At 48.3% G+C, this 25041-nt stretch overlaps 1 protein-coding gene across 1 annotated transcript in view; it reads left to right on the top strand.

Moving 5' to 3' along the window:
* Positions 1-25041, top strand: part of LMX1A (LIM homeobox transcription factor 1 alpha) — a 151974-nt gene that overhangs the window by 91371 nt on the left and 35562 nt on the right. The window contains exon 3 of the mRNA XM_028104751.1: positions 12309-12541. Within this exon, the coding sequence (XP_027960552.1) occupies positions 12309-12541 (233 nt within the window). The remainder of the gene's footprint in view (positions 1-12308; positions 12542-25041) is intronic.

Genomic DNA, 25041 nt, shown 5'->3' with positions numbered 1-25041 from the left:
TAGAAATTTGACTCTTCCAGATTCTCCTATAAGTAGAATCATACGGTATTTGTCCTTTTGTGACAGGCTTATATCATTGAGCATAATATCCTCAGTATGTTGTAGCATGCGCCAGACTTTTTTCCCTTTTTTGAGGCTGAATAACAGTCCATTCCAATATATTCCAATGTAGACACCGTATTTTGTTTATCTGGTCATCTGTGGATGGGGGCTTGGGTTTCCTTTACTTTTTGGCAGTTGTCAGTCACGCTGCTGTGAACGTGCTTGTACAAACATCTCTTTGAGTCCTTACTTTACATTTCCATATACCTAGAAACAGCGTGGCTGGATAGTATGGTGATTCTGTTTTTAGTCTGTTGAGGAACTGCCATACTGTCCTGCACCATTTGGCAGGCAACTGAGCGTGGGGATTCCAGGTTCTCGGCACTCTTGCCACACTTCCTGTTTTCTGGTTTTGTTTTTGTTTTTGTTTCTTTTGATTGTAGCTGTCCTAACGGGAGTGGCGTCTTCTGGTTTTTAATGGATGGGGAGAGAGTTGGGATGGAGGGGGAGTGAGCTGAAAGATAAAAAAAAGATCAAAAACAAGAAATAAGAACTGTCTTACTTCCACTGGGTCAGACGTCACTGAGAGCTTTCTGGAGCGCTCTGGACACCTCGAGTCTAACTGAGAAGGAAGGCAACATGATCTCATGGGACAGAGGTTGCATTGGAGGCTCAGGACACCTGGCTTTTTTACTCAAGGCTCCACCACTGCTGGATTTGGGGAGTGTCCGTAGAGTGCTCTTTACCTGTTTTACCTTCTGTGTGATGAGAATAACAGAATCTGACCCTCCCCCTTCTCACTTACATCAGAGCTGAGATGTTACACAAGATCACACATGTTTGAAATCTGTGAACGAAAGGCATTCTGGAACTTCAGATTATCCAGAGATATTTTCCATCCCTTACATGGAAAGGGAAAGTCCCACAGGGCAGCTCTTTGTGGCTTTTATGCGATGGGAGGAGATTTTGACTCAGATTGTTAGCCAATGTTTGTCTTTTCCTGTCTCCCCTGGAAGACTGGATGATCCTTGAGAACAGGTGTTGTACACAAGGAGAAGGAGCACAGTGACAACTGTCAGTGTTTTGAACATTATCTTGTGCTGGTGGCTGTACTAGATGCTTTAAGAACATCATCATTGTTCTTCGGAATACATCTAGTTCCTAATACAGTACTGATGGTCTCTGTTGATTCAGTAAGGAGCTCTTGGTTTGTGACAGTATGTCTTTTTTTTTTTTTTTGGATGTATGGCACAGTGGTAGTCATGAAAAGCGAAGGTGACAAAAGCAAACAGAATTCATAGAGAAGCAAACAGAATTCATAGAGAGCTCGGTGTTGCCCCCTGCTGGGATCTCAGAATCTTTCCCATCAAAACACCATCAATAATGCCCTTGTCCTTCCTACTGTTATAACACTCACTCACTCACTCACTCACTCACTCTCTCTCTCACTCTCTCTCTCACTCTCTCTCTCTCCCCCCCCATGGGTGTCTCTGTCTCTCTCTTGCTCACAGAGCCCAGGAAGCATACAGTCTTTGTAAGAGTATACATTGTGTTGGCCATGTGCCATCCAGCCAAGCCAAAAATTGTGGAACAATAGGAATCTGTGCCTGGAATATCAGCTAAAAATACCTCATTCCCTCTGCTCTGTTGTTTTCTGGGTATGGTTAAGAGTGTCCCGGGAGGCTAATGAGGATGAAGGGAAAGGAAAACTGACAATTTCAAAGGAAACCAAACCTTTAATTCCCTAAAAAGGAAACATGTATTTTCTGTATGTCTGTTTTATGTTTCTTGCCTTTTTTGCATGTCTGTGTGACAACATGGAAAGTCTATAATATGAGTTGTGCCACCTTGGCTTGGATCATTGGAATCCGTGCTTTTACCAGTCTTTTGCTCTACGGTCTGACTCATCGTCTGCTTTCCAGGTTTTGGTAAAGAAGCGGGGGAAGGAAAAGAAAGCGCTCCTAAGCAGGAGACTCACTGTCTCACACACACTTTCTACTCCTTCCACTGGTTCGGGTACTGGTTAAGTGCCAGGGGGACGCATTTCCATCACTGGTTGGGCCATATGTAACCTCTTTCATTTCTTGATCACTGCCCGAGCCTCAAGCTCTGGCTGGCCCTCTCAGTAGTGTCCACTTTCTCTGTGATTTGGGGTAGGTCCTCGATCCTTCCCTGGCATTGGTTGCTTTCCACTTATAAAATGAGGAGAGAGGTTGACTGATTTCTTGGGGGGAGGGTCTGAGTTGGGTGAGCAAGGCAAGAAGTAGGGTGTCTCAATGAAGGTCTACACGGTGGTCAACGGCCTCAGTAAGAAGCATTCATCTGAGAACTGAAATGATAATGGGGCAAGCGTTTGTCCCAAATATTTGTCAGATAATGTCAGCATTAACCAAATAGCAACTGTTGGTTTTGGTTGGCTAAACATGGAGCTGCTGACTTCCTGAACATATGCTGGGTGTTAGGCAATGAAAGTGGGTGTTGGTCAATACGAGTTGGCTGATGTCAATATTTACCTTGGGTTAGGGTGGACCATAGCCATAGTTGCCTGAATGAAATGCCCTGTTTCCTCTCAAGTATTTGTCCTTTCATATTTGCCTTTTGGTCTGTTCTCCTAGCATATGAAAGGCTTGTTGAATTTTGATTTAATTTGTCATATTCCTGAAGAACAAAGCCTTGAGACACACATGAGTTCTATTTTTGGCTCAGGCATCTGTCTTGATATCTACATGGGTAGATATGACGAATTGGTTTCAATAAGGGGAGTTGAGAGTTGCTGCTTATTGAGAGCAATTAGTATTGTCAGATACTTCAAATCCATTGTCTTAATCTCCAGAACATCTTGCAAGTAGTTACTATCACATTTTTTATGGATAAAGAAGCTGAGGCCCCAAGAGAGTCTAAGACTAACCCCAGTTCTCAAGGCAGAACCAAGATTTGAATCCGGGTTCCCTCAGACTTCCAAAGCCACGCTCTCATCATTCTGTCTCACGGACTCTGGAACAGATACCTCGTAAGGACAAGAAAAGTACTTAGTGCACTGTTTCGAGGTCAAAGCTGCCCACAGCCAGCAGTATTTTCAATGGGCGATGAGCCATGTGTGTTCGGCCCTGCCCTTCTCCGCGAGGCAAGCACCGAGCCTCCAGGACGTGCAGACATCATCCTTAGCGGTTCTCATCCCATTGTATGGTCCTCCTCACTGCTCCCCAGGAGCCCCAAGGAGACAGAGACTCTGATTGGCTCTGCCTGCCACTTATTGTTTTCCATTTTCTCCCCACTGCAGAGTCTTGAGACTGTCTCCTATAGAAGATCCTGCCACTTCTATTGTCCTTGCAGACTTTCCCACCGCCCCAGGACCACAGGCTCAGTTGCTTATTGTGGTGGTGTTGGCTCAGCCTCAAGGACAGAGACCTTGAGCCAGCTGACAAGGTTGCTCGTGTCACTACTTCTAAGGCCACAAGCCATGCTTTTGCTTCCCAATACTTTTGAATGCTCTTCTCTCACCACTTCTCCTTCAGTGTAGCCACACGGTCTCCCAGACTCCCAGCAGCAGATTTCCCCGACAGACAGTTTTGGCTTGTGGCCAATCCCCTCTCTGTGCCTGGATGACCTCAGTTACCAAGTCAACATGGCGCTTAATGTGCGCTGCTGTGCCGCCCCCTGGTGGAAAGGGTGGGAACTGAGCGAAACGCAGATGACTGCCTCCCGGGGAAAGAGCTCCACAAAGACCCCTCTCCTGCTTTCTCAAGCAGAAGTTCATCTCTTCGATTAAAACTAGTTTTGGTAGTGCCGGCAGCAAGACAGCATGATCTGCAGTTGTCAGCTGTCCAAGCCTAAAAGCAGCTCTGAATTTTTTTTTTTTTTTTTTTTTTTAATGTTGGGGCAAAAGAAGTATACAGGCAGTTGGCCTCAAGTGAGAATTAGGGTTTTTCCACATACTTATTTTGTCTTCCATCTTTCCACTTCATTGTCTATGGTGTGGAGGCTTTGAGAAGCTCCCTTGGAGGTCTGCAGGACTCTGGGTCAAGGTTAAGGAAGATCTCAGTCTTTCCAAACACACCCTCTGTTCAGGAACCTTCTGCCATGTCCCTAATGGGGGCTCTCTGTATATTCCTGCTCAATCCTCATGCATCCCAGGGCCCCTGCCGTGGGATGGCTCTGGGTTTGCATGAGGCTGCCATATTTTGCAGTATTCCTATATGTGGGAAGTAGTACCATCTGCCTCAGGGTGGATGTGCGGGATGATAGGGCATCTGGTACCTGGTGTCTGGAGGATGATGGGGCAGGGGTGGGAGAGATTGAAGGAAGCCATGGGAATTCATGGGTGAAAAAGGCCGGTGTGTTGAGAAGAACATGAAGCCTCGGTCGACCTTGGTTTTTACTTTGATATCTAGGGCAAGAAGGCGTTTCACCTAACCGTGCCAGGGCTGTTAGGGAAATCCAGATAAATCCCGTGTGGATGGGCTGGATGCAAACCCTAGCCCGAGGCCATTTCAGCAGGTGGGAACTCAGTCCTTGGCTCCATGATATTGTCAGGGCTGACCCCCAAGTTCACAGCCAGCACCGCCAGAAAGCTGACCTCTGATATCCTTACATTGTTCATGGCCTTGGTCCTGAACTACTCTCTCCATACTCCTTTATCTAATCCTGATTCTCCTGGTCTTGAACACTGTGATTCTTCATCTTTTTTTTTTTTACTAATTTCGCTCTCATATTCATATTCAGCTCTTTTTTCTCCATCACCATCATTACTACCATTGTGATAGATACCACTTTATTGAGGATTTACCTTGTGCCAAGCACTATGCTAAGCAGAGTCAACGCATCAGTTCAATTAATTCTTCTTGGGACTCTATGAGAGATAGGTCCTTTTCTCATCCCTACTCTATTAGATGGGTAAACTAATGCCCCCATAGCCTGACCAAGACCACCTGGCTAATAAGTGGTGGAGTAGGGACTTGGACCTAAGTTTATTTAATTACATCATCTTCCTCCTTGTCCTGTTTCCACACCCAGTCTGTCTCTGGCTGGGCTTCCTTGGGTCTTCCTGGGTCCAACCCCACTGGCCTATATTTTTGTCTGTACCTTGAAAATAGTGACCCCCCCCCCCAGGTTCTCGTGTGAATGGGGTTCCAGCAAGAATTATCTCATTTTGCGGTTGTTTGGGGGCCCGTGTAGACTTGCATGCAGGTGTTGGGTTCTACAGGGTCTCCCAAACACTATTTGTTCCTCACTTAAATCCATAGAGGACAGACCCCTTTCAGGGATCCCTTCAGGTACTTTGAGGCCCAAGAGCTGAGTAGCCTGAAGGGATCAACTTGATTTCTAACCCTGCCTTTCTCCCCCATGTGGACAGCAGAGTCTCAGGACCCAGCCATGGCTCTCCTGACATAGCCGTTTCAGCTGCTTGATCTTTTTACATATTTCTCCTGTGGAAACAGTGCTAGAGAGCCATAAGAGAGAAATGGAAGAAGGAATCTATGAATCAGACGCCTCAGTCTCTCTCCCAGGGAAGAGAAGCATCATGAATGAAGCTGAGCTGAAACCTTGTGAGATACTCTCTGAGTTCACAAAATAGTTCTATTTACTCTTCCCTCACAAATTCACTGTGGTGCTAGAAGGAATTTCACAGTTGCTGGCTCCAAGTGGGTATTTGATAGAGATTCATCCCCTTTTGTTTTTCTCCTCTCTTCCACAAGCTTTTCTTCCTTTGAAGTAAAATAACCGGGGGGGCTGAAATACAGTCTAACTATGAGGAACCTGGCATTTGGAATGGGGGGTGGTCTTCCTAAGATCACACCATTGGCATCAAATCCAGCTGTGTGTCTGGTCCCTCAGCAGGGGTCCCCGTCTTTCTGCTGTGATTCCTGCAGCAGAGGCCTGGGCTGGGGCCTCCCAAGCTTCTGTGCCTCCCTCCCGATGGCCTTGGACGTGTCCCTGAGGATATTCTCAGGTGTCAAGACTTCATGTCTGCTTTTTGAAATGCTCTCATCTCCTTAGCTGTAGAGTAGGATTCCCAACCCTGTAATAAAGTCGTGAATTATAAAAATGGGAGTGAATTAAGAAATTACCTAGCCCTAGTGGGTTTTGAACGTGCCTTAGGGGCAAATGGCTTTCTTCACACAGAATCTGTTCTAGAAATATATCCAGAGAGATCCTTCTTAGAGTGAGCTGTTGGTTGTAGCTGGAGTGTGCATATGTGAGTTTTGTGTTTTTGTGAGCCCATACACAATCTCTTTGGGCCTCGGTTTATATGCATATCGATATATATACATACACATATATAAACCTGTGAATGTGGATGATACGGTTCTGGAAAATATTTGGTTTGGAGAGTGACCGCAGCATGGCCGTGTCGTGCCGAAACACCTTCTGGAGACCTGGATTTGAGTCCCAGCAGTGTCGGTTGCCAGGTGCGGAGTGAGGAGCCTTGAGGAATAGAGACTTGCCCCCTCTGCAGCCTCTCGGTCCTTGATCTGCCACCGATCTAGGCAGTCCCTGGCCATTCGGGACAAGAAAGGCGAAGGACGGTGGCTCTTCTGAGGCCGGTTGGTAAAGGAGGAGCCCTTGAGTCCTGGTCTCCCTGCTGCAGTCACATACCTTCCTCTTTGCTGTTCCCAGGGGCAGCCAGCATGGGGCAGGAGGGCGGGAAGGCTGCAGCTGGGTTGTGGGGCTTCACTCCTGGTCCCGGTGGCATGGGGGCGCACATGCTTTGTCTCAGGCCTGTTCTCTGTCGGGGGGCAGCCCTGGATTCGTCCCCCGGGGCAGGACCACACTCCTTGGAGACAAAGTCACCCCCCCTCGAAGCTGGGACGTGTGGACAGACGGGAGCTCACGCTGCTGAGGAAGAAGTGCTCTCCCAGGATGGGACTCCAGGTGGAAACTCCTAAGTGTATGTTGCCACCTTGGGGGCAAAAAAATACCCCGAAGATCAAAATGCAGAGGCAGGGCAAGTAAGAATGATGCAAGCACGTGCTACCCCTGGTAGATGACAAAGTACCCCCCCATCCGTGTTCTCATCTAGTCCTCACCAGTCCCGCAGTGTTGGCATCGTTGATTGCCTTCTCTATCTGAGCAAACCGAAGCTGCCAGAGATGGAGCGCTCTGCTCCACGTCCTCCTACTGACCGCTTGGAAGTGGCAGCACCTGCCAACTCAGGCTCTCTCACCAGAACTAAAAGTGGTCCCTCTCGGAGCTTGTGGGGGGGGGGGCGCTACCCGATGAGGTGGAAGAGGACATTGAATGGAATTGAGGTGGAGGGCATGGGAAAGCGCCCGGGGGAGGGGGAGAGGGGGGACGAGACCAAAAATTCCTGAACCCCTAAGCGAAAGGGGTGGGTCTCTCCTTTGGGCCGCTCTGGCTCTTCCCTCCTACAGACTCCAGACACAGGGCACTGTGGTCTTTGCTCAGAGCCCGCTGCCTGCCCGAGCCTGGGAGCTGCCTGAGGCCAGGGCGGCCCGGACCGTGGACCGTGCGGAGGGCGTTCGCTGGAGGAAGGAGCGCGCTAACCGCCGGCTCAGTTTCTGGGACGGGCCCTGCCCCGGGTGCTTTTCCGTGAGCTAGAGGGTCTTGTGGCCATTTTCCAGGTGAGGGAATCCGATGCAAAGAGGAGATAAGGAATCATTCGAAGAGTTTTGAGGGGTAGGAAAATCTACAACGGTAGGAGAAGTGGGGAGTTATTATGTATGCCTAGAAGAGCCGGACCTTTCTGGATACCTTGTCTAGCTTTTCAAGGGCACAGCCAGTCTGCCAGGCTCTGAACCCAGAGTGAAGTCTCATTAGCATTCAGAGGGGGAAGGAACCGTGGGGGACGCCATCCAGGGCATTGGGAAGAGACAGGCTGTGTTTTAATTACGACCTGGACTTTTGAACAAATCCTTTTCTCTGCTTGTCTGAGCCTTAGAGAAAACAACTTGTGGGAGGTGTGCCGTCAGCAGCTGGGTCCATAGTGGGACCCGCACAGCTGTGTACACATCTGGCACACAGGTGGTGGACGGCATGAGTCTCTTCTCCTTGAATTGCTCTGGGGTTAGGGAGGGTAGCAAGAGTCAAGGTAGCGAGGTGAGGTTGGCCCGGTCTTCACCCGGAGCGGGAGGGCCGGTGGAGGGAATGGAGAGAAACAGCACTGCGCCCCCCTCTTCCCGGCCCCGGCATCCCCACTGCCCGTGACCATTCCAGGATTGGAGCCCAGACTCTTCTCCAGCCGCTCCTGAGTCAACATGGTGGGCTTTCTTTGTAGAGCCCCCTCTGACCCTCCCATCTCCAACTTGGGGGGAACTTTTAGGAGAGGGGGATGGAATTCAGAAGGGGGGAGGAGGGGGAGGGGAGTAATAAGGTAGGAGTTAGGCAAGCGCGGAGGCTGCCACCTGCTGCTGCAGATTCTTGTTCTTGCAGCGCTTGTTGACTCCCCGGGGCGTTCGCCTTCAGTCTGCCTAACAGTTCATTCCAGGGGAAGGGGAGGAGAAGGAGGGCTTTGGGGACAAAGGGCCTTTGACCAGCTCCTGGAAAAGCACTGATTAGTTTGCTCAGGTTGGCAAACAGTGACTAGGGACTAGGGGCCGGGGATGAACTGGGTGATTTTTCTCCCCGATGCGTGGCATCCAGCATGGGGGCAGGAAGTAAAAGCAAATGTTCGGGGACTGGTGTTGGATATGGAGACCAAAACCACACAGGGCAGCTGGAGGAAGCGGGGAGGAGAAGGCAGGGCTGCTGGTGTCTGGAGTTGTGGTTGGCGGCTCTTGCATACCTTGTCAGTGGCGAAAGAGCCATGCCAGCCCCTTGGAGGTTGAGAGACAGAGGGCAGGCGTATCAGGATGGGGATTTCTAAGGTGCTCCTGATGGCCAGGAGGGAGGGGCTGGTGTGGTGGCCCAAGGCCTGGGTTGAGAGAGACAGAGCAAGCTCATGCATTCCTGACCCCGAGCTGTGCTGGAATCACCTGCTGGCTGGCCTCTGTCCTGGGAGGCTCTTCCTTCGTGGTTCCATGGGAGGCAGCTTCCTTCTCTTCCCCAGGCCTTGGCTTCCTTCACCCGAAGAATCTGAATGGCCTCCATGTTACTTTGGCCCATCTGTGTGCAGTGCCTCCTTGGGAACCCCTCCTTCACTTTCTCTTCACCCTCAAAACTATTCCCTTCTTCCAGGAAGCTTCCAAGATAAACACCCTGGGAGTCATGAACCAGTAAAGTTTTAGAGCTGGGAAGTGATTCTGTTATCAACAAAGTATGGCTTGATGCCATTCTATTTTGTGTTCACTGGACACTGCTTTGTGTTGTTCTTGTATTCCGTTTCCCACAGGTAAATCTCTGTGGGTAGACATTATTTGTTTGTTTGTTTGCGCTTTCTCTCACTGGTGTGTGAGCTCCGTGGGGTTGGGGATGTGGTTTTGGATAATTTTGTGCCTACAACAGTGCCTGACACCAGGCGGACACTCCCTATAGACTCGCTTATGTACGTGAATGTTGCCAGGGTGGTGGTTTCTTTTCTCCCCTCCCAGTTAGGACAGGTAGTGCCTAGACGAGTAAGTGAATGTGTGAATGAGCTTTTGAGACGGGGTTGGCCACACTTAGGCCATGACGGTGGTTGGCCTGCCTATAAGAAAATGGTCTTCCGTTATTCTGCCTCCTCAGCTCCCACCAGCATGGGGCTCATTAGCAGAGCCTGGATGTGCTCTGAGTCCGCTTGTGTCTGGCTTTGCGATGAGAGGAGGGGTGAGGAATTTTCTGTACTCTGGCCGTTCCATCGGCCCCACTGCCATCCTCACCCTACACCATCTGAACGGTCCATGTCTGTTGAACCCTCTGGTATGTGAAGACAAACAGGGAGAGAGAGTATGTTTTTTTTTTTTTTTTAAGATTTTATTTATTTATTTGTCAGAGAGCACAAGTAGGGGGAGCGGCAGAGGGAGAAGCAGGCTCCCTGCTGAGCAAGGAGCCCAATGTGGGACTCAGTCTCACGACCTGGGATCATGACCTTAGCCGAAGACAGATGCTTAACCCAGGTGCCCCAAGAGAGTGGTTTTGAGAGAGATTCTTTTCTGCCTATTATACTACTATTTAAAGAAAAAAAGAAAGAAAAGAAAACTTGTTTATTTTGAGGAGATATAGAAATGAGTGCTACAATGAATGAATCCCAGAGATAGTTTTAGGGTGTGCTTATGCCAAAGGGCATAAGGCATAAGGCATAATTGCCAAAGGCAATTGTGTTATCATGAGGCAATTTTAAAAAGGAATAGATCTGCTTTAAATTTTAGTCTGTCTCAGACTAGCCTGAACTGTTATTGATCTGGGGGTGGGCAAGGAGAAGAATTACTTTTATTGGGACCTACTGTGTGGCAGCCCCTATTTGAGGCTCTTTGCAAGTGTCATTTTAGGAGAACCAGTTAGATTCATGGGTCAAATCAAATCAACTTTTAGTGAGTATCCACCGTGTGCAAGCGGTTGTGGGTTATAGAGCTTTTCCACAGGTTGTCTTCTTCCAATGCAGGCTGTTGGTGGGAGTAGTTACAAGCATGGGGAAAGTTAGACAATAAGGCAAGATTAAGATGTGTCAAGTCAGCCGTAGGAAGCGGTCACCCTAAGGCTTTTTAAAAAATTTTTTATTTATTTTTAAAAATATTTTATTTATTTATTTGAGAGGGCGAGCGAGCCTGAGCAGGGGGAGGCAGAGGGGCAGAGGGAGGGGGAAAGAATCTCAAGCAGACTCTGCGCTGAGTGTGGAGCCCGATGGCAGGCTCGATCTCCTGGCCCTGAGATCATGACCGAGCCGAAAGCCAGAGCTGGATGCTTAACCCACTGAGCCACCCGGGCACCTGGTGTTTGGCATCTTGAAACACCTCCGGGAAGCTACTGAATGAGCAGCACAGACAGATCGTGTAGAGGTATTCAGAGGAGGGGCAGTTTCTTCAGACTTGGGCAGGGCAGGCCAAGGCAGGATTCTCGGAGGTGGGACCTGCTATATCCTGAAGGGTGGTTGGGATTGGCTAGATTCAACAGACAAGGATGGGCTTCACAGGAGGGTGGGATGGCGTTAATAGGCCCAGAGGCAGGAAATCAGAAAGAAGTGCGGGGGCGGCGACATCGTCATTAGCCACCAGCTCTGACCACCAGGAGCCTGGGAGCCAACCCCCCACGCTTCCCTGTCTCCAAATTGTGGGTTCTGTCCCCTCCTCTCTGCCGACCATTGTCACTACTCGGCGGCTTTCCCTCCCTCGTCTCTCTGACTCCATTTCCATTCTACCCTTCATGCTTACAAAGAGTTCCTTTTCCTAAACGGGGCTCTTATCACGTTAAACATCGTTCAGCGACTCCCCATTGCTTGCCAGACGATGTCCAGCCTGAGTGTGTTGAGCGGTCACGACTGGCCTCCCCTGTTCCCCTGCTTGGGCAGCCTGCCTCCAACCCGCTGGAGCACGTAGCACACTCTGAGCCCTGGGCCTTCACACCGGCTGTTCCCTCTGCTTGAGATCCTCTCCTCCTACCCCGTTACGCCATCAGCCTGCCCGCCTTCCTGTCTTTCCTTTGACGGAGATTTACCGACCTCATGATAAAATGTGAATCACCCTCTGTGCACCTGATTGTTCCTTGTGCCCCCCCCTCCATGCTCTGAAGCCATTATTTGGATGCGTCATTAGCCTGAGCTCATTTCTGATAGGGATTTTCTTTCATTCACCTTGGCATCATTTGTACCCACTGCTTTGGCTGGGCATAGAGGGACACCTTGACGTGGTTTGCTGGAAATAACTGAAATGAAATGAGAAGTCCCAAGAGAGAGACTGAATCCATCGAATGCCACCACGGGAAGCTGTGATGCAGTTCCTCTCTCAAAAACCAGATTACACATCAGAATGCCCTGGCAAGCTTGCTAGGGGCTGGGGCTCCCCTTTTCTAACTGGTAGGAGGGGGCCTGGACATATTTGTGTTCCTGTTATTTGGTTTAAACTATAAGCTTCCCCAGGAATTCTGGGCAGCCATTGGGCCCCAGTGCGTAGACCTCCCTTTGGGAACACTGTGTCCTAGACCCACACCAGTCACATTCTGGGCTCAGACTGCAGCCAGCACCTCTGCCCCTGCTTTTCTTGAGCCTTGGTGAGGAACTCACCTGCATCCTTTGGTTCCACCCCGTCAGAGAATACATCACCCGGATTTCCAGTGTATTCCATTCCAACCAACTTCACCCCAGTTCTTGAACTCTCTTTTGCCGTTGGCCAGAGGCCCGCTGGGCCCAATTCGACCTTTCTCAAAGACCTTGCTTTTCTTTCTTCCCCTGCTGCCAGGCTGTTTGCAGTCAAATGTGGGGGCTGCTTCGAGGCCATTGCACCCAATGAGTTCGTCATGCGGGCCCAGAAGAGTGTATATCACCTGAGCTGCTTCTGCTGCTGTGTCTGTGAGCGGCAGCTCCAGAAGGGCGATGAGTTTGTCCTGAAGGAGGGACAGTTGCTCTGCAAAGGGGACTATGAGAAGGAGCGGGAGCTACTCAGCCTGGTGAGCCCAGCAGCGTCAGACTCAGGTGAGTGCCACGCGGGGGGAGGGCGGGGGGGGTGCGTGGGAGGGGTGGGACGGTGGGGTGAGCTCACCGTCTGCCTTGCTTTCTCCCCAGAGGCCCAGCCACTGGGGCAGCCTAGGTCCATGGCAAAGCAGGTGTGTGCATTCCAGGCAGTATCTTTATAAGGTTGGAATGATCTCTCGTTGGTCAGGAATTGTCGTGATGATGCCATATAATACGTTACCTCCAAATTCTGTGGTTCACGACTGTGAACGCCTAGTCACAGGTTAACAGGAGTGACTCTGTGTCAGGCTGAGGGTCTGCAAGTCACCTGGAATCTGCCGAGGTGAGCTCTGGGCTGCAGACTGGGCTCGGGTCTGCTCTGCATGGTTCTCTCCAGGATCCAGGCTTGAGAAGTGGCAGCTGCAGGGCATGATCTTCTCTTGCCAGGGACAAAGGTGCAAGAAGGCACGCTTAACCTTACAAGTGCATTTCAAGCCTCTGCTCATATTGTGTGGGCTAACGGTCCACTGGCTAAAGCAAATTAAAGGCTCAAACCCAAAGCCCAGGGGAGGGGAGGTATACTGCACGCCCTACAAGGCCCTGCTAGGGTATAGATATGTGATACTGTTAAAGGGAATGATGCACTGGAACCAGTAATTCGGTCTGTTTCCCCATCTGTCAAGTGGGAAAGCTGGAAGCTACCTGAGGCTGGGCGGGTCACGGAGAGAAAGGAACTAGAATGTACCACCCACCCAACCCCCACCCTTCCTGCCTTAGAGCGGGGGGGGGGGGGGGGGGCGGGGGGCGGGGGAGATGGCAGAGCTCCAGCAATTGCATAGAGTGCATTTCAGAAGGCCAGGGAAATTGAATTAAGTGTCCAGGTTAAGCATGTGTCTGTCTCCACTGGGTAGCATTCGTCTGGCTCTGCCCCTCCCTTCTCTAAATTAGTGAGAGCCCTGTGGCCTTCCTAATTCTTGCCGATCTCAGTGTAATTCCAGCCCCCTGAACATGCCTATAACCTCCTGCTGCCACCTCTTCAGCCGTTCGGGGACCTCTTAGACGCCCCCCCCCCCCCGACTCTTCCCTTGGCCTTGCGGGACTCCAGTGCATCAGTGTCTCCCACTCAGCTCTGTGCCTTACACTTTCATCCCCCCTCTGTCCCTCTCCTGCCCTTTGGGGTCTTGCCAGCATATTCTTTCAGCTTCTGTCTCGGGGCTCTTTCCCCAGGGAAGACTCTTCATCCCTGGCGTCACTGAGTTGACCCTTAACTCCCCCTCCTGGGCCACCCATCCCACTTTATTGCGGTTGCTTGTCTGGCTCTTTGTTGTTCTTGCCAAGTGCTAAGCCCCACGAGGGACGGCATGTGTCTCTTTCGCTGCTGTGTCCCCAGGGCTTAGCACAGGCCTGGAACACTCAGGGTGCTTGATAAACTCGTACAGGAGTGAGTAAACTCTTGAAACAAAAGCACTGCAGCAAGATGCTCGAGTCCAGGGGCTTTGGGGACAGGTGTGGGTGGGGGGGGCTCCCCCTGGCTGCCCTTACAGCCATGTGACTGTGGGCAACTTTTGGAACCTCCCTAAGACTCAGTTTCCACAGCTGTAAAGTCGTGATAGTCAGGCCTCCCTCACGGTTTTATTGAGGGGGAATAAAAGAGAGAATGCATACCACAGCCTGAAGCGCATTACACTGCAGGCGCTGAACACCTGCCTGCTGGTGGTGGATCCTCATACGAGGCTGTTTTGCTTCCTTTACCTCCCCGTTGGTTCTTCTTGCCTGACTCTGCTTGCAGCCTTAAGTAAGTGGACACCAGGGCAATCCCAACTCTGCCTGTCTTCAGTTTTCCTGGATTTGTCTTAATTTGGAGGCAGTTTCTCCTTTTCCGGAACGCTGCTACTGACACATTGGGAATCTCCTGCTGGGGTAATCGGGCCCCTTCTAACCAAACTTCACGGCCTCCGCTCGGTATAAGAAGGTCAGCTCAGCGCTCAGCATGGCTGTCTTGCGGTGCCCACCCACTGAGGCCTCCTTCCCGGAATATTGCAAAATCTCCAAAGGGCTTAGGTGCTATGGTGATCAGGATGCTAGTGGGACTCTGAAAAGGGACACGCCATTCTTCCTCACACGGGCAGATGTGCTGTGGTCTAGCCCTTCTTGGCACAATTGTGTGGGGCTTGACTATGAACTTACCCAGTCGGTCCCTGTGTTAAGGACTCACAGATTTAATTGACTACAGAATTAGGGTGAGGCATGAATGTACCGTCCCCCGCATCCCACCCCCTGCGCAACGACCAAAAAAAAAAAAAAAAAAAGCTGTATCTGAACAGTGTTAATAGAAATAAAATGTTCAGAGTATGGGAACTGCTAGGGGCCCACTTTTCTGACCCCGTTTTCAGCAACAGGTTCCATTCTGAGCATTTTCTTTGGAGGCTGCTGTAGACACAGTAGAGCTTTCTGGTTCATTTATGCACATTTGTTTGGCCGACATACCTTGAGTGCTTACTTTATGCCGGGGATAGAGTCAAAATGGGAATGACAAGCATGATGCAGGGGTGAGGAGAGCTCAAAATCATGTCAGATGAAGGAAGTATAGATGTTTAGGCTAGAAAAGTAAAGACGACATGAGGGCGTAATGGTTGCCTTCCCAGGGTTGGATCGGACCTATTTCTAACTTCAGAGAGCAGACTTAGAATTCACTCAGTTATCTAACAAAATCTTTGAGTATTTACATTATAGATAGGAAGGTAAAGGCTAGCAGTTCTGACTCAACATTGGGAGTGTTAGAATGTCATCCTAATTATTAGAGCTAACAAAGAATCAGGCTACTCAAAGAGGGAGGTCCCCCACTTGTTGGAACTAATACTGGTGTGGCGGGAGAGGAGAATGGTTCTACAGGATGTCCGTTGTCCCTTTCGACTTGAAAAATCTATCCTTGTTTAGCAGCTTTAAGCAAAATGATATTAAAATCTCAGCCAGAACCAAATGGTATTTTTTTTGTCAATTTTATCATTTTGTCAATTATATAAATATTGCCCGTCTTACATCAGAAAATGTTGCGTGTGCCAAATTCTACCTCACTAACAAGAGGATAGAGAAACAGGGTTGTAGGTTTTCATTCCTTTGTTCCCTCAGCAAAGCTTAGCCTGATGCCAAGGGGAAGAGTAAGTGATCAATAAGTACCTAATGAGCAGAACTCAATCTTCAAGGAAAGAAGCCCACCTCGTATCGGGGGGCTTACAGAAAGCAAACAATTTTAGGATGTGTCTCAGTACAAACACAATTTCTCCCCTTATATCTGTCTTGAGTGCTCTACATATCACAGGTACTTGATAAATATTTGGTGAGTGAATGATTGAATGGGCTGTCATCTTGAAGGTTTTTATCAGTGACTTGGATGAAGACACAGAAGGCAGGTTTCTTCAATTTGCGGATGACACAAAGCTGGCAGGGAACGCTCCTGGTGGGGCAGCTAAGACTCTCCATGTTCAAAAGGATTTTGACAAGCTCACAGAATAGCACAAAGTCAGCAAGATGAAATTGAACCATTGGCTTCCAAAATTCAGTAGTGATGATGTGGAACAGGGCCTGTTTGGGTGGAATTCCACATGGGGTTTCGTCAGTGGGAGCCACAAGGAATCCTGTATTAACAGAACTATAATGTCCCTAACTTGTAATTGTAGCTCCAATTTTGTATTGATTAGTGCACATTTAAGATATGTGGTCTCATTTTAAGTAATGCATTTGAGGACATCACTGACAAATTAGAGAGAGGGTCCAGAGGAGAGTGATTACCTTATCGAACAGTAAATAGCTAAAGAAACTCTGTATATTTAGTTCTGTGAAAATAAGTCTAAGGGAAATAGGAGAGTCATACCCAAGGGTGCAGACCCATGTCATGTGGACGAAATGACTGGTTTTGGTGTCCAACAAGGGTGCAGACTAGACCCTTTATGAGAAGTGGAAAGGCTTGTCTCTTAACATCTTAATCACAGTGGGTGGAAGACAAGACCAGTGACCTCTAGGGCTGCTTAAATGGAGGATTCTAGAATCTATGGTGCTATGATGCTGACTATTCCGACTTACGGAAAAGCATGGGGCACATTTGCAGCTCTAAGGGACACCAAATTTGGAGATCTTTAGCTGCTGTATCTCTTTTCTGGTGTGGCTAGAAAAGCTTTTATCCCGATCCCTGCTTTGCCAGTGGCCTGGAAGCAACCTCTCAAGAAGAATGATATTTGTAGCTGGGGTCTGACAATTTTCTTTGGGCTTTAATGGGCAATGTGAATGCCCGGGCCTCCAGGAGAGACCTAGTGACATTCATGCCTGTGCTCTCCTTCTCGGCCAGAGAATCACACGGGCTTGTGATTGGAAGGCACACGAGAGGTTCTTCAGTTCACATCCCACCAAATGCTCATGCGGCCTCCGTCAGTGTGTCTCCAGCCATGGGGAATGCTTGGTCTCACGTTCTGAGTGTGGATTGTCAGAATTGTTAGACAGAGCCCCAGTGTCTGTGTCCATGTACAGCCTCAACCTTGGTCTTGGTTCTACTTTCCAGAACTCACAAAATCAGCCAATCTCTCTGACATGTGGCAGCCCTTTGCATTGCAGATGGAGAGCCTCGTACTTCCTGAGTCCTCTGTTGTCCTGTCTCATTCTGCCCCATTCTTCCAACTGTCCTGTCAAGGGGACTGCTCTATCTGTAAACGTACAGCAGCCTCTCTAGAAGGTACCGTCCAGAAGGGCATGAAATCTTCGACATGTGGTCTGAACTAGCACAGTGTTATCACTTCTACTTGTCATGGACGTCATGTTCTATTGACATGGCCCATGATTTCATTGGCTTTTTTGACTGGGGTGGGGGCGGAGGCTTGGGGGCTGATCGTAGGCAATCATATTCTCCTGGCTGGTTCATGTTGCATGTCTTAGTTATTTACCCCCTTCACATTTCGACCTCAGAGGTCATCTGAGAGTGTCTTGTGCAACAGTTTTTAAAAACTTTATTTTGAAATAAAATTTTAGATTTACTGAATGATTGCAAAGTAAGACAAATTGCCATATAGCCTTCATCTGGCTTCCCCTAATGTTAGCATTTCACACTGACGTGAACGTTTTGATAAGTGCATCACGTGAACTAAGAAATTAACATCAGTCCAGTACTGTTCACTAGACTATATAAGCTAAAGCTATGGTTTGATTTCACAAGATTTTCCACCAGTGTCTTTATCCATCCCAGGATTCAATCCAGGATACCAAGTTGTGTTTAGTTTTTTGTTATTTTTACATTAAATTGCCTTTCCTTTTTCTTCATTTTTGGGATCAGGGACTCAGACTGTGTTTTTGGCTTGTTCATTCTGGGGTGTGTTTGTTTACCATTTTAAGGTTTTCTTTCTTGAAGACCAGCATGCATTTTAGATTATGCCCAGCATTGATTCCTTGGCCATTATTTTCTTCCAAGTTTCAAACCCTTGATTCCTCTCGGTTTACCCACTCTTCCTTGGTCAGAACCAAAGTCCAAGAGTAGATGGCCCTACATTCCTCCCTTTAGCTTCTGAGAGTTGAAACCATCAGCAGGGTAAGGCAGGGCTCTCTCTGGTGCTCTGCTTTTGTGGAGGGATTTTCCCAGAGGAAGCCCTGGGCCATGAAGGCCCTATCATGAGGATGCCTTTCTGCAAAGTAGGTTTTATGTTTAAGATAAATACAGCAATTCCATGGCCTCTGTTTATCCAGTCGTCCGGACTGCTTGGGGAGGCTTCTGCCCTTTCTTGCCTTGTGGTCTACACTCGCCTGGCCTTTGCACAGTGTCTGGTATGCAACAGATGCTCAGTACATGTTTCCTTACTGTGTGAATAAATTAACTTTGTCCGGTTCATATTAGCCTCTGAAGGCCTTAGCAGAGAAGCACAGATCTCCAGTATGGCGGCTTCTTACTGGAGCTGGAATGAAGATTCCTGACACATACTGGAGTTTGGGGATTCTTCCTTCTTAATTTTCCTTAGGATATGGGCTGTTGATGCTTTGGGAGATCCAGATGCCTCTCTTGTCACTCAAATTTTGCAATATATCTCTTTTTCCTTCTTTTCTGTGTCAGGTTTAGGCATTTGTTTTAATTTCCTTCCACAGCCTTGGAACTGATTTAAAAAAAAACCATTACAGAAGTATTTCTTTCAACCTATCTTGGAACTCTTGTTCTCCAATAAATTAGAGCAGAGAGGTAGTGGTTACCTCCTAAGTTTTGGAAAATGCCTGACTGTTCTATAGAATTATCCTTGTCAGTTCATAGTTATGAATTTTAGAATGCAGAATTTGAAAGAAAAAGTCAGCAGGAGGTATGAGGAAGTATCATTTTCCAAACGGTGATGCAGAGTGTGTGGGGTCTAAAGTTAGGTCTGCATTTGAGTCTTGCCCTACACTCCCAGCAGTGTGACCTTGGGAAAGTTACTTTGCTTTCCCAGGACTCTCTTTCTGAACCAGTGAGAGGTGATCAACAGCCTGAAACTTGGTCCATGTCCAGTAAATGGCAGACATTGATCTTATCTTCCAGTGCGAGGGCTGGGCAGCTCACAGCTCATATGCTTATTTTGCCAAAGATCCATCATTTCACAAACATCTCATCTTCTGTCTTTGCTCTTCTGTTTCAGATGCTTCTGGATGGCTGACCTGGGGCCATCTGAGGGTAGTACAGGGAGAGGGCCTGTGATTTTGGGTGGCTAGGATGTATGAACTACAGATGGACTGAGTCACCCCATGGGGCCTGCATGCCTCAGAGGTGCTCCCCAGTCTCTGAACATTGTAGCTAGTGCTGCATCCTGGAAAGTCCATGCAGAAGGCCAGGAGGAAACAGTCTTACGGTCACTTCTGGGACTTAATAGGAATTTCAAGCAAGAATGGGAAGCATGTGTTGTACTGAGCTACCATTCTTTTATCAACTGGGGAACTGAGGTTTAGAAGGATTCTGATTTGAGCTCTTTTGAGTGTCCAAGTATCTTCTTATTCCTGAACATAACATTTCCTGGGATGTGGTTATCCTGGCTGTGGATCTATCTGTGCCTCTTGGTCTGAGGGTGGTGGTATATCTCCCATCTTCAAATGAATTGCTTTTGGAGTGGATTATGCTTCTCTTCTGCAACACTGGTCTTCGAGTCCAGGAAGGACATTGAACCTGACAGTTACCTGTTAGTGAATGCACTGTGTTCCTGAATAGGCCTGTTAGGATCACTCTGTTACCCACTGTAATCTGTTTATATCTTTCTGGGCAGCCAGCTTATCAACCTTTAATTCAACAGATATTTCTTATAGATGCCTACATGGTCCCAGGCTCTGGGCTAAATGCTGTGTTTCAGTTGCTGAAAAAGAAGGGCAGAGGAGTTCGAGAATACTGAACCGCGCAATTCAGAGAAATATCTCAAAGCCAACCTCCTGATGCCAGGGGAATAGTGGGGCCCTGGTATAAAGTGATATAAGGAGGCTGAGAGCTGGGAAAAGGGACAGCCTGGAAATTAGTTTTGTCATTCTTTCCTTTAAGAAAAGGATTTTTCTTAAAGGAAAGATATTTTTTATTTTTTTAAATCTTTTATTTTTTAAGATTTTATTTATTTGAGAGAGAGAGAATGAGAGAGAGAGAGCATGAGAGAGGGGAGGGTCAGAGGAAGAAGCATATTCCCCGCTGAGCAGGGAGCCCGATGTGGGACTCGATCCCGGGACTCCAGGATCATGACCTGAGCGAAAGGCAGTCACTTAACCTACTGAGCCTCCCAGGCACCCTATGCTACTTATTTTTTAATTGTAGTCTTATCTCTATTAGTGTCATAACCCACCAACGGATCGTGACCTGAAGTTCGAAAAATACCATTTCTAAGGGCAATTTACTTGCAAACCTATCCCCAGGTTTTGGAATTGGTATGGATTCTTCAAATTTCAAGCCAATAACTATGTTTTAATCTTCTGTATATACCCATTCTGTCAGGTGCTGAGAATAAGACCAAAGACACAGAAGAGATCATCTGGCCCCAAAGACTTGGCACAGAGCCCTGCACAGAGTAAACACGCAATAACTATTACCCGCTTTCATTGTGGTTAACATTATCAAGGGGACATGAAAAGCACACACATTTATATCATGACTAACACAAAGATCTTTGTGGACATTTTCTGATTTATTAATCTGGCATCTCTGGATAGCAGGGAAGAGAAAGTTATAATTGCCTGCGTTCTTTACCTTGTTTTCAAAATGAAGTTTTGTCTCTTGTTAGTATCACAGCCGTGAAATTGACTACAGAATTATTTGTTGCTTTCAGTCTGGGGCTCAATGCTTCTTTTCTGTTCTGAACTTTTGTCTTCCCGTGTATTTGTTTTGTCTTCATATTATAGATGGAGAAATAAGGACACAGGATACTTGAGTCAGGGATAAGCCAGAATAAGAACTTAATTCTACCAATTACCAAGTCAGGACACTTGATACTCAGCCTCTGCTATAATTGTGAGTTGAGTATCTTTCGTGCTTGAAAAGTTACAGGCAATGTACAAACTCAGGCAATGCATTATCTCTTTTCCATCAACTGTGATTTAATTTTAGGTTTATGCTCACACTTAATCATTTTAGTAGAAATCATCATTTAAAATTAGTGCAATTGCTTCAGAGCATATTTAATCTGTCATAGTGTGCTGTGTGCATTCATTTCTCTTGCACAATCCCTAGAAGAACAAAACTGGTCAAATGGACAGCTGATCTTGTGATGTTCACGTGATGATGATGTTAACAATTATTGAGCCCTTACTTTGCAAAAAGCATTGCCTTAGGCACTCTAAACAAATTAACTAACTTAAACGTATGTCAGGCTGATGTGGAAGCCGATGTTATGATTATTCCCATTCTACAGATGAGGGAAGGGGACCATGGAAAAATCAGTAATTTGTTTAAGGTCCTATAGCTAATAACTGAAAGAGCCAGAATTGAAACTAGGGCAGTCCAGCTCCAGAGCCTGCATCATTAAGCATTATGCTGTGCTGTCCAATCGATAAAGATGTGAGGTCTATTAAAATAGACCTCACATTTTGTTCTCATGTTTCATTGACAGCTCTCCCTGGCTGCCTATGGCAGTGCTCCAGGTCCTCGGTAAGGACTTACTACCTGAGAGACCCCAACCGAAGAACCTTCTCACATATAATTAAAGCAACGAAAACAAGGTGAATTGAACTAAGTTTACACTCCTTTTCAAATCAGTCAAAAGTTCACCTTCTGTTTGAACTCCAGATCCTCCTCAATAATTAATTAATCACTGTCGCTATACTTCTCTTGGGCAACTCCTATAAGGAAGTAGGAGGTTTTGAAGGATCCAAAGACAACATGGTGTCTAAATATGGAAGTACTTGAAAAGTGCACACAAAAAACTTACTGGTTTTGTTTTGTTTTGTTCTGTTTTATAATGATTCATCAAACTTCTCCTGTGGTGATCTGATGGTTGTAGGAAAAACCAATTGACATTTTTGTCCAGATGAGAGGTGTCAGCTGTGCAACCCACAGCCCTCATTAATTAAGTGAATAAGAGTACGACGGTGGAGTAAATCAGTCAGTATCAAAACTTCTAATAGGCTTCGCTGATCTGCAATGTCCTACCATCTGTTATGACCCCACTTTCAGGAGAAATGCACTCAGATATGTTTTTCAAGTAGCAGTGTTGACATTGTGCCTGTATCTCCATCATTTTAAAAATATTTTATTTATGAGAGAGAGAATGTGGGGGGATGAGCAGAAGGAGAGGGACAAACAGACTCCATGTTGAGCACAGAGCCTGACACGGGCTTGATCTCAGGACCCTGAGATCATGACCTGAGCAAGAACCAAGAGTCAGATGCCTGACTGACTGAGCCACCCAAGTGCCCCTCTATCTATCCATCTTTATATTGGATCCTTTTTGAATACAATGGCAGGACTTTGCAGGATGACTAGTGAATGTTAGGGGTGAAATCTCTGGCCATGGAGACCCAAACCATGACTGACTTGTCATTACCTGAGCTAAATGACCAGAGACTCCCGTTTCTGGAAAAGGTTGGGGGAGTAAGTGCAGGGAAGATGCTGGTTTTCTTGCACTGACATGCCAGCCAAGCCCATCAACTTTTAGACTTCCAACCCAGAGGTTTCACGATGAATCTGAAGATGCTTTAGACCATATACTGAGCAAAAGGAGGAATCACCTCCAGTATTTCTCTGTACCATGGCATCAGTGACCTAGGAGAAACCCGAGTCTACTAAGGTTTGGTTGCAAACCAGCCTATAGCTTCCTCTGAGCACGTTGGTACTTGGTGCTGTAAAAGTATGTGGAAGACCAGGCAATATAAGAACCACTTGGATTCTTACTGGTCCAAATCCATGTTTGCATGCAGGGACCCAGCGGCATGCTTCCTTTTTCTTGGTGATTCTGAGTAGGGATTTGAGATGCATGTGCATGCATGTACTGGGTGGGATCAGTGGACCAAGCTGGTATTCAAGGTAAGTGTCCAGGAATTTCTTAGGCATCTGTGAGGGTGGCAAGGTAGTGGCTTGAACCAACTCAGCATCTCTTCAATGAGTGGGAATTTGCTGAGCACCTGCATCAGGCAAGGATTGGGTTTGGGGCGTGGGGGAACACATAGAAGTATATGATATCTGACTAATGAGTAGATATTTTGGGCATGGACTATGTAACAGGACTGCTACGGGTGCAGCTTATATCCTAGTGGAGAGGGACAGCCAGTAATCAAATAGGTAAGCAAAATTAATGTGCTCAAATGAGAGTGACTCTTCAAAGTAGTCGCCCTATAAGACTTATTCTTCTTATGTATAGGGCTTCTATGGCATGGGTCTTTAAGTGGGCCGGGGTGCTCCTGGGCTTCTGGTTAGTTTGTTTTTTTAAATCTCCCTAGGTGAGTCTCATGTACAGCTGAGGTTGAGAACCACTGGCCCAGCAGAAGGTGAAGGTCAGGGGGACAGAGTCGGGGCACCTCAATCAGTGTTTTCACCCAATGGCAGAGCTTTGGGGCTGATCCAGGGAGCTTCTGGAATTAAAACAAAAGGCAGCTGTTTCCTCAGAGTAAGCAGGGCTGGGAGATGTAGCAAACAGGAATCTAGTTAAATCTGAATTTTTGATAAACTGTGTTTTAAAGGATGTCTCATGCAATATAAAGTTATTGCTTATCAGAAATTCAAACTTAACTATGTCTCGTATTCAGTTAACCGGCAGCTCTAGATACAGAGACAATCTGGTGGGGGGCGGGTGGAGAAACCAACGGCTGGTGGTTGGTACTGGAGCCTGCAAGGGTGTATAGAAAGATGGTTGGTTGGTTGATGAAAGGTAGATAGGGAGAAATGTAATTCTGTCCCAAGGCCGCCGAGTGCCCTCCCATTTCCCTTCCGTGCCCACCGAGGCAGCGAGTGGGAATCGCCCGTTACCCTAGCAACTCCCCCCTGCCCTTGGCCCACAAGGGTCTGAACGACACCCCACCGAGGCGGTCAGCCGTCCGATCGCTTTTCTCTGGGGCGCACATGTCCCCTCTGGCGCTCGGCTGGAGCCCGCAGCGGGCACTGGGTGCCAGGCGCAGTCGCCGCGCCGCCCTCCCTCTCTTCAAAGGCTTTGGAGCCGGACGAGGGCGGGCGCAGAAGCACCCCGGCCCGCCGGCAGTTTGATGAGAAAATGCAGATAAAGAGCCCGGCGGTGGGGCCATATGTTCCCCATAATCTCCAAAGCCGTCGCTTCAATTAGAGCCTCCCCTGAGTTCTAATGCCCGGTCCTGAGTAAACAAGCCGCCCTGAAAGAAGAACTCGGTTTCCAATTAAAAGTGTACTAACATTGCTCCTTCCCTTAATTCCCGCGGAGCAAAGCCCCGCGCGGGCGGAGGCGCGCCCGGGTCGCGGCGAGGTCGTCGCTGTCCCCGCCGCCCTCGCCGTCCGTTCCCAGGTGACGTCAGGCGGGCCCGGGATTAGGCACCCCCCCCGCGCCCCCCGCCCGCGCCGCGGACTTAATTAAAAGTAATGCCACGGTAAATCCGCCCGTCGCTTCTGGTGGAGCCGCGCCTCCGGGCCAGCCTCGGAGAGAGGGCTTCCGAAGCAGGTGCTGGGGATTTGTGTGCTTGTGCGTGTGTGTGTGTGTGTGTGTGTGTGTGTGTGTGTGTGTGTGCGCGCGCGCGCGCGCATGCACGCTCGCTAGGGTGGATTTTAAAAGGGAGGGTCATGTTGTTGATTTGGGGGGTACTGAGATTACCTTCTTGCCCCCACGCCTCCACCTCTGCACACGCACTGACAGACGCACCGCGGGGCGAACCGGGCTTTTCCTTCTGGCTCGGATTTGGGCTCGGCTAGGGGGACTCGTGCATGCTGTGCTACGGGGATCCCTGCCTTCTCCCGCCAGGCCGCCGGTCTCTCTGGCCCCAACTGTGCGAATTGTAGGGCATAAATAAATGGTAGCCAGAGGTGAGGTTATTTAAATCGCAGGAGAGCACCTGCACGGCTCCTGGGTCCTCAGGAGCTCTTCAGAGTGCTGAATCCGAACTTC

This window comes from Eumetopias jubatus, unplaced genomic scaffold (genome assembly GCF_037043125.1).
Source record: "Eumetopias jubatus isolate StellerSeaLion01/CBP00866 unplaced genomic scaffold, mEumJub1_p1.0 scaffold_12, whole genome shotgun sequence".
In the NCBI taxonomy this organism is placed as follows: domain Eukaryota; kingdom Metazoa; phylum Chordata; class Mammalia; order Carnivora; family Otariidae; genus Eumetopias; species Eumetopias jubatus.
Note: the sequence above shows the minus strand (reverse complement) of the source record. Positions and strands in the feature narration are given on the sequence as shown.